We start from the raw sequence: 8,733 nt of genomic DNA on the forward strand, positions 1-8,733 counted from the left end.
TAGTGAAAAAAGTACAAAACGGTCGATCGCAGACTGGTTTTTAAGTTAGTCCTAAATCAGGGTTTATTTTTACAGTTTTATAGTTTAAGTGTTTTATATGCGGGACGTGCACATAATACACAATCACAGTGTAAAACGTTTTAATCTAAATACAAAAAGTAGTAAGTACTTTAATTATTTTTGCGATGCATTATTATTCACCTACTGAAAATAATAATAATAATAAACAGTATTATAACTTGTGAATATTTTTATATATATAAAAGGTATGAGCGTATCTGTAAAATATATTGGAAATGAGTTAATTCAACTGAATGTGTTAAAGGATACGTGGGAATACCGCTTAGTTAAGTTCAAAACTACAGCAACATTACCATGATAAAACCTTAGATAATATTATGATTTAACATTCCTTTATGCATAATATATAGCGAATGCAGCGCTATCTAAACTGACCACTAGGTACTAAATATATTATACATATACATATGAAATATGTATATAAGAGTATACCCTAATAATACACATACATGCATTAGCCGCAGCCAGGTCATTCGGTATGTTAAATTAATAAATTCTAGTTGGAAACCGGTTTCCCCACGGCCTACGTTATAACCAGTATCTATCAACAAAAACATTAAATAATTTACTAAACAACTTCCAGTTATCTGTCTTCGAAACTTTTCGATTCATTCCGTTACGACTTACGGCGTTCAAGTCCATGGAAACACATTGTAAACATAAATATATGTACCTATAATTGTGTATGAAACCAACTCAAGTTCAAAGCAGCCAAAATAATCAACGAAGAAACATATAAATTTATAACTATTATAAATGCGTGAGCGGACATTTATATGTTAATTATTAAGAATCCAAATAATATTGGTTTAATTTTTAAAATCTAGACAAAGCAAGACAAATGTTTTTGTTCATAAAACAATTAGTTATTTCTGATTATATTTATATTTGTTCCTTATATCCGTGTTTCAATCAAAACACATTAACTTGATGTAATTTCTTGCATATTTTAGATAGCATTATTATAGTCTTAAACATTAATTTAGATTGAAAATAATAATATCAACAACTAAACAACATTTCAACGATGTGGTGGGGGCAAGGAGTCGTCAAAATGACAAAAACCTACACATAGTCGATAGTTGGATCCGAGCCACATCAAACGTGTTTCAGTGAGTTAAATATTTTCGTAGGTATCGTGTAAAGCGTAGACTGTAGATTAAAACATATTATTATACTCTTCCAAGAGCCATTATTTACTTCTTTCAGTAAAATATATTAAAAAATCTTTATTTTTTTAGTTTGTAATTTTCATGAACTATATTAATATTATTATCATTTTTTAAAACAAAAAATATTTTTATCCTAACAGAAAAACACCAAAATAAAATGAATCTATTTTCTCCGAGTGACGAAACACAGTGAGTATTATATTATTGTATAAAACTATACAGTATAGTCAGTATACACATATTACATATTACACATTATCATACAAATAGGTAGAACAAATACTTTTACAAGATTTTGAATAACAGTACTTATTGATTATTTTTCTTATTTCAGATCGTTGTTAAAAAACACTAATTTTAATATGAAATGGAATAATAAAGTGGTCAAATGGACTTTCGGTATAGTTTTGTTTGTTTTGTTGTTACTAGGTGCTATTTATCTTGTGCACATTTATACTAATACTGTAATTCAGCTGGAATCTAGTGCAACTATAAAAGTACCTAATATAGTAAGTTATATTTATAATAATAAATAATATTTTTGCAATTGCTACAAAATAACTAAAAACGTTATTTTCATTGTATAATCAAAATTTGAACTTGACATTTTTATAATTTTAAAATTTAAATCGATACAAGTACAACTTATGATGAGCGTCGTATTAAATTAGCAAACTCTTTCCTCAAACATATAAATGTAATCAATTTTTATGGAAAAAAACCACAATAATGTCTGAAGTACTTATATTTTAAACAATAACAAAATAAAAAATTATTATAAATCGTTATTATACGTTTGAGTTGAACTTCAAACGCTCTTAAAAAAAATAATGTTGCTTTACGCTAAACTGTGTGTTAATTTTAGTTAGATAAGCTTATGAAAAATCTTGTACTACCTAGTAGCTCATTACTGACAAACAAAAATGTTTTCCGTACATAAATTGAAAATAAACTAAATAGGATAACAATTTTAAATATCTATAAAATAGAGCATAAAAAAATTATATCATGTGTAGTAAATACAATTATGAATATGTGGTTAAACTTTACATACATGCTCTCATCAGGTAATACTGAAGTAGACCAGTGGGAGATTACATGTTCTCGTCAGATAGTACTGGAGTAGACCCGGGAGAGTATACCATCGGGAGAGCTTAAAGGTCATTAAAATCGGGAGAGTTTACAATCGCCCCTTTTTCACGGCTAATGGGGATATCCTCACGGGACACCCTGTATATTATATCTCTGAAATTAGTTATAAGTAGAGCCTGGATTTATATGCATTTAAAAAGTGTCAAATATGATGCAAATATGCAAGGAAAAAGTGGCTCAATATGCAAATATAACATATAATTATATGTCATATATTAAACATTATAAAATGTGATTTTTTTTTTAAAAAAAACGCATTTTTACACCAAGGAAAGTAGGAAAGTAAGGAAAGTAGGAAGGTACCTACTAGATATTCTATCAGAAACAAAAAATATTTAAATAGTTAGACATTTAGTACTTTAAAGACCAAAATGCAATATTTTACAATCTTCATTTTTTTTCGTATTTTAATTGTTTAAAATACAATGTCTAAAACTCTCAGAAAACTTTAAAAAAAAGAATCAAAAAAAAAAAAAATTAAATCATCTGTAAATATTATTCGTCATAAAAAAAATTTGTAAGATTGAGTTACTGCCTTATTCGTTGAGCACGTCGAAGAAACAACATAGTTGAACCTACCTATGTCGAAATGCGGGTGTATGTGATTTAAAGTTGTTAATATAATATTATTTATACGTGCTCCGATCTCATGAAGTTTTGCAAAAATGACAATACCGATTTTAAGAATGTTCACGATTTTTTTCTCTTTTAAAATTACTAAAATATATTTATCTTAAATGAAATAGGTAATTTATTAAAAACCCATTAAATATACATGTTATATGCATTTATGAACCATTATGCAATAATCCTCTAAATATGCAAAATATGCAATATAAAATATAGTGTTTAAATTCAGTGTGAGATGAACCGTGGACATTTTAGAGCCCCCTAGACGTGCATAAACTTAGTAAAAATATGCAAAAATGCATATAAATCCGAGCTCTAGTTATAAGTTTTTTGTACTCCAACAAATACATCATTACATCAATATTATTATAAAAATTTAAGTTATATGCTATTATTACAGAAAAAAAATCCACTACACATCGCGAGTATTGCAACCACAAACGATGACTTTTTAAAGAAATGCGCTCCTATAGTCAAATGTGATCCAGATGCCAAATATAGAAGTGCAAATGGATCTTGTAATAATTTGGGGACTCCCACATGGGGTGCCGCATCAACGCCATTTTTTCGGATGATTGATGCCAATTACAGTGATGGTAAGATATTAAATATTTTTATGTGGAAAAACTTTAATGTCCATACGCATAGTCAATTTATGTGACACATACACTGATTATGTATACGTACTGTTTGCATATTTGTATGCCTACGTATAACTATATGTCTATATACTTTATATACAATATAATGTTTCAAGCTTTAAAGCAGTTTGAAAAATAAATATTGAAATTTAGTGAAATCGATCAAATTAAAGCATATTAAGTTTTTGATTTTGTAATAATAGTGATTATGTTATCAACCCACGAATCGCCTAAATAAACTGTTTTAACAAATATGATCAAAAAATTTAAAATTATGATTTTTAAAAACCGGTTTAAACCGGTAACCGATTACCTAAAAGCCTTATCAACGGGTTTTAAACGTTTAACGGTTATCATAGTGTTTGAAATATCTTTAAAGAAACGGTTACCGGTTACCATAATATTGAAATTAAACGATAACCGGTTACCGATTTTAAAAAATTGTCGGCTCGAGTACCGACTTTATTGGAAACGGTTTTAAGCCCTGAAAAATACCTAATATTAATATTTTATATTCATTTAGGCTATTACGCGTTACGATTACAAACAAATGGAAGTGCATTGCCTAGTCCAAGGATAATAAATGTTAAAGTCTTTATGAATCATGAAATATATCACGCTGACGAAAATAATGTACTTTTATTTCCATTTGCACAATCATCAGCTCATGACATATCGGGGTTACCTAATGATATTATATCAGAAGAGGATGGTAAGTTAATATTTTACGACCAACTTGATTTTTTACAGTCATACGTAGTATTACTTTAACAAACGCATAATTTAGGCACAGCAATAGATTGTTGTTCGGCTGAAACTAAAAAAAAGAAATATCCACAATGTCTTGAGATTATCGAATCAACTGACGATCCTGTTTATAGCACCTTTAATATAACTTGTACGGGTACATTCCGTGCAATGACATCGAAGAATTATTACGACTGTCCGTTATACCCCACAACGTTTGTAAGTAAAATTTTCTTGAATTTTTGCATAATTGTGATATAATTAAAAGAAATGCAAAATAAGCAAAATATGCCTATATTATCAAATATTATAATTAAGATTATATTTATTTTCCCTATAATGCAGTAATCTCAATATTGTATTACAACTTCATTATCATTGCATAAATTATTACTTTATTATTTTATATTAATAATGTGTCATATAAAATGATGTAATATTATTATACATATTAATGCCTAAACTAAATTACATTAGTAAAAGCAAATAATGTAAATAATTAATTAAATTATTTTTATCTAGGTAGCCAATGAATTACATATTTTATTGTTGTGTGCTATTATATTATGTTAACACAATAATAACTGTATAAGACTTCTTTCCATAAATACATAATATAATATGGGTACTTAATATGTAATAATATTTTTAAATACAATTAAAATTTAAAGGCCTCTATTTCTAGGCATGTAGTATAAATGTGCTTGTTAACCTAATAGTATTATAATCCAGTGCTAGACATGCTATTATTTATATTATACTAAAATAATAACTTTACTTAAATATCAGATCAATACCAATACACATTTCATCGACGCGTCTGAAGTGTATGGATCAAACGAAAATCATTCACAACACCTTAGAACTATGGATGGTGGTAGACTGAATTTCTCAATTGGTGACCATGGTCAAATGTTCTGTCCATTTCTACCCAATCAAAATAAGGAACCATCAATTGAAAATCCAAATAGCCATATTAAATATGATACAGGTTAATGTAATTTATTATTAAGGCTACGGGTGTCAGCGGCCAGCGCCAATGTATTTTTAGTATAAAAACTTGACTCGCTAGAAAAACTCCCACAGCTCAGTGTTGCTCAGAAGAGGGGGGTACAAATGCCTGGGAAATATTTTTTAATAATTTTGACTTTCAAATTAAATAATAATATATAAAATTGTCGTCTATGTTATTACTGTATAATTTTTAACTGTCACATTTGAATATACTGACATAGATAGGTACAGTAATAAAATGACAGAAATATCATGAGATTTTAATTTTATTAACGTTGACATCATAATAAACTAGAAAATAAATAATGATATTATGTAAAATTCGTTATTCATAATTCACATAAAAATTAAAATATGTTAAAAAGCCATCGAGAGAACACAGATAATATTCCTACCTTTAAGTTTGATAATAGTTAGATTCGTTCTAATAAACAAATAGCGTTACAAAAATCGGCCTCGCGAAAATGGGTTAAAAAAAAAGCTTACCCAACCTAAAAACATAGTTATCATTGAATGTAAATTTAACACAATATACATTACAGTGACCTACTCAGTGACGAGGTACACTCGAAACAGTCGAAACTGGTTGTACAGCAGACCAGTAAAGTTACCTACTTTAGCGCTTTTATATATATTTTAGAAAAAAATATATTAACATTTTTTAAATGCTTTATAAAATACTTTTCAAGATATAAATTGTCTATTCTTCAATTAATTACCACATAGTGTGCATAGTATATTCAATTAATCACTGTACAGTTTTGAAAGCTGTTTCTATTTTACTACAGCATTGATTAACTGCAACCCCTATATAAACTATTATGTCAACTTTAAGTAAACTAGTAGATGTTTTTACAGGAGATCCAAACAATGGGAATCAAAATTTAGGAATTACCTCAATGCAGACCTTATTCTTAAGGTTTCATAATTATGTTGCTTTAAAGCTTTCGTCTTTAAATCCATTTTGGTCCGATGAAATTCTTTATCAGGAGTCGCGAAGAATTGTCATTGCAACTATTCAACGTATCATATATGAAGATTTTTTACCGATTATTATTGGTACCTAAACATTTAACATTATATTTTCGATTAAACTAAAATGCTAAGAATGTTAGCAGTAAAATGCATCATTAAGTCATTTTATTTTAGGAGATGATTTCCAAGAATTATATGGATTAAACCAACCAAATATCTATGATCCTAGTTTAAATCCCTCGACGTCTCAAGAATTTTCAACTGCTGCTTATCGAGTCCTACATGCAATTATACCGGCTCATTTTAAGTATATGATATAATAATTAATAATATATATTAAATTCTTGTTTAATTTGAGCATACAATTGACAAAGCAATTAATTTTGAATTTTGAAATTTAAGTTTTATGAACAATAATTACAAAATAGAAAACTGGGTAAAAATTATCGATTGGATGTTAGTCTCCGACCCAATACCCATTGATAATAATTTCGATAAATTGTTAAAAGGATTTATAGAGACTCCAGGACGAATAGTTCAACCTTCTTACAATTTCTATGTAAGTTTCTCGTAAAATTATTTGTATTTTATTGAATTATTTAGGTATCTAATTATATGCTTGTTATACCTAACAATCCTCCATAATATAAAAGACATGACATATCAAATATATTTGTATTTTAATTTTATTTTTTTAGATGTCCAACTTCATGTTCCTTACAATAAACAATTCTCTATTAGCTGGGCCTGTCTCACTCGATGATGTTAATCTCCATACACCTCAGTTCGGTAGTCGTGATCTACTATCAACTGATATTTTAAGGGGTCGCGATGTGGGCCTTCAACCTTACAATCAAGTCAGGCATTTTTGCGGATATCCGTTGGCCAAAGATTTTGATGACTTAGTGGATCTCATACACATAAAAGTATATTAAATTATCAAAAAATGCAAATAGTACCTAATATTTAAATATTATATTTAACCTACTAACATAATATATTTATTATATTTATTTTATTTATACTTATACTGTTACAAGCAGGGCCTTGCACCCGAATTAACCAAAACCCGTGACATCCTTAAAAACCCTTTAAAAATCAAACAACCGAAACCCATATAACCCGAATGATTCAATTTTAAAAATCGAATAAAACACTCTGGTTAACCCGAAACCCGAATAATTTTTATTTTACAATCTTCATGTGGTATATCATTTTGTACCTATGTATTTTATGTGGTTAGTTCGATTTTCTAGTTATTTTTTTAATAATAATATTAGGACTGAGGGGCTAAACAATTAAAATTAAAAAAAAAATAAGTATAAACAATTATGTTTTATTTAAACTACTTAACACCTGTATTAACCAATATTAACCCGATAATAATTGTAATTAACACCCAAACGTTTGTTTAAATTTTTGATGCAACACCCAAAACCTGAAACCCGAATAAGCACTGGTTGTAAATACAATTATTAATTTATTTCATGGTATAAAAAATAATAATTGTGTTGTATAATATTAGAAAATTGTAAATTGTATAGAAACTAATATTTTTACTTTTTATTTTAGGCTATAGCCCAATTAAAAGAACTTTATAACTCAGTGAATGATATAGACCTAATGGTAGGTCTTTTATTGGAAAAACACAGTGACGGTGCAATTGTAGGTCCGACGACCCAATGTTTGATTGCCGATGGTTTTTATCGATACAAAGCGGGTGATCGCTTTTTCTACGATGTACAAGGACAACCCGGTAGCTTCACCGATGGTAAATAAATCATAAATATAATTAATATTAGGCATTATACATTTATGAAAAATATTGATCATTTATTAGGTCAATTGAAAGTGATTAAGAAAATTTCCCTCGGCCATGTCGTATGTGCTACTTCAAACGTAGACCATGTACAAAAGGACATGTTTAAGATGGTCGATCACAAGTAATTATAAAATTATTGTTATAATTTTCCAACATTATTTAAAAAACATTTTGTTGTGCTTTTAGTTTATTTCCTACACTCAAACGGAAATGTGACAGGGAGTTCTATTTGGACTTTAAAGATTGGGATGAGTCAAATGGTCGACCAGAGTTGTGAATTGGTCGATTTAAATTATTTAATATAGATATTTTTTGTATTTATATATATATATAATATATATGTGTGTGTGTAATGTTAAATAACCCAGCGTAGCCCTGAAAAATTAATTGTGATTGTTCAACTTCTCTTGGGTGTAAAACGCTGTGGAAGCAATGTCTTTTTAAGCGTAAATTATATTATATTTTAATTTATAGCCATCCTGACTGGCGTTGTCCGTGA

General features: G+C 28.1%; 1 protein-coding gene across 2 annotated transcripts; it reads left to right on the forward strand.

Moving 5' to 3' along the window:
- Window positions 1-656: 656 nt before the first annotated feature.
- On the forward strand, window positions 657-8,733 carry LOC100165884 (chorion peroxidase). Of its 2 annotated transcripts, XM_008185511.3 has the most exons (15): window positions 657-841; window positions 1,068-1,193; window positions 1,394-1,442; window positions 1,588-1,762; window positions 3,436-3,631; window positions 4,200-4,388; window positions 4,464-4,642; window positions 5,213-5,414; window positions 6,296-6,496; window positions 6,587-6,719; window positions 6,815-6,971; window positions 7,111-7,338; window positions 7,985-8,183; window positions 8,253-8,355; window positions 8,421-8,715. In XM_008185511.3, the coding sequence occupies exons 3-15, from the start codon at window positions 1,411-1,413 to the stop codon at window positions 8,509-8,511; spliced, it is 2,085 nt and encodes a 694-aa protein (XP_008183733.1). In that variant the 5' UTR covers window positions 657-841; window positions 1,068-1,193; window positions 1,394-1,410; the 3' UTR covers window positions 8,512-8,715. The 2 variants fall into 2 exon arrangements, with proteins under 2 accessions (XP_008183733.1, XP_016660402.1); XM_016804913.2 differs by lacking the exon at window positions 657-841 and having other exon boundaries at window positions 1,098-1,442; window positions 8,421-8,733.

This window comes from Acyrthosiphon pisum, chromosome A3 (assembly GCF_005508785.2).
Source record: "Acyrthosiphon pisum isolate AL4f chromosome A3, pea_aphid_22Mar2018_4r6ur, whole genome shotgun sequence".
NCBI classification, from domain to species: Eukaryota; Metazoa; Arthropoda; class Insecta; order Hemiptera; family Aphididae; genus Acyrthosiphon; species Acyrthosiphon pisum.

Excerpts from the sequence above, each read along its gene's own strand:
- LOC100165884 (XM_008185511.3), top strand. The coding sequence starts at position 1,411 with ATGAATCTATTTTCTCCGAGTGACGAAACACA. Across the intron at positions 1,443-1,587 it reads TCTCCGAGTGACGAAACACA|ATCGTTGTTAAAAAACACTA; the intron begins GTGAGTATTATA and ends TTCTTATTTCAG. Across the intron at positions 3,632-4,199 it reads TGATGCCAATTACAGTGATG|GCTATTACGCGTTACGATTA; the intron begins GTAAGATATTAA and ends ATATTCATTTAG.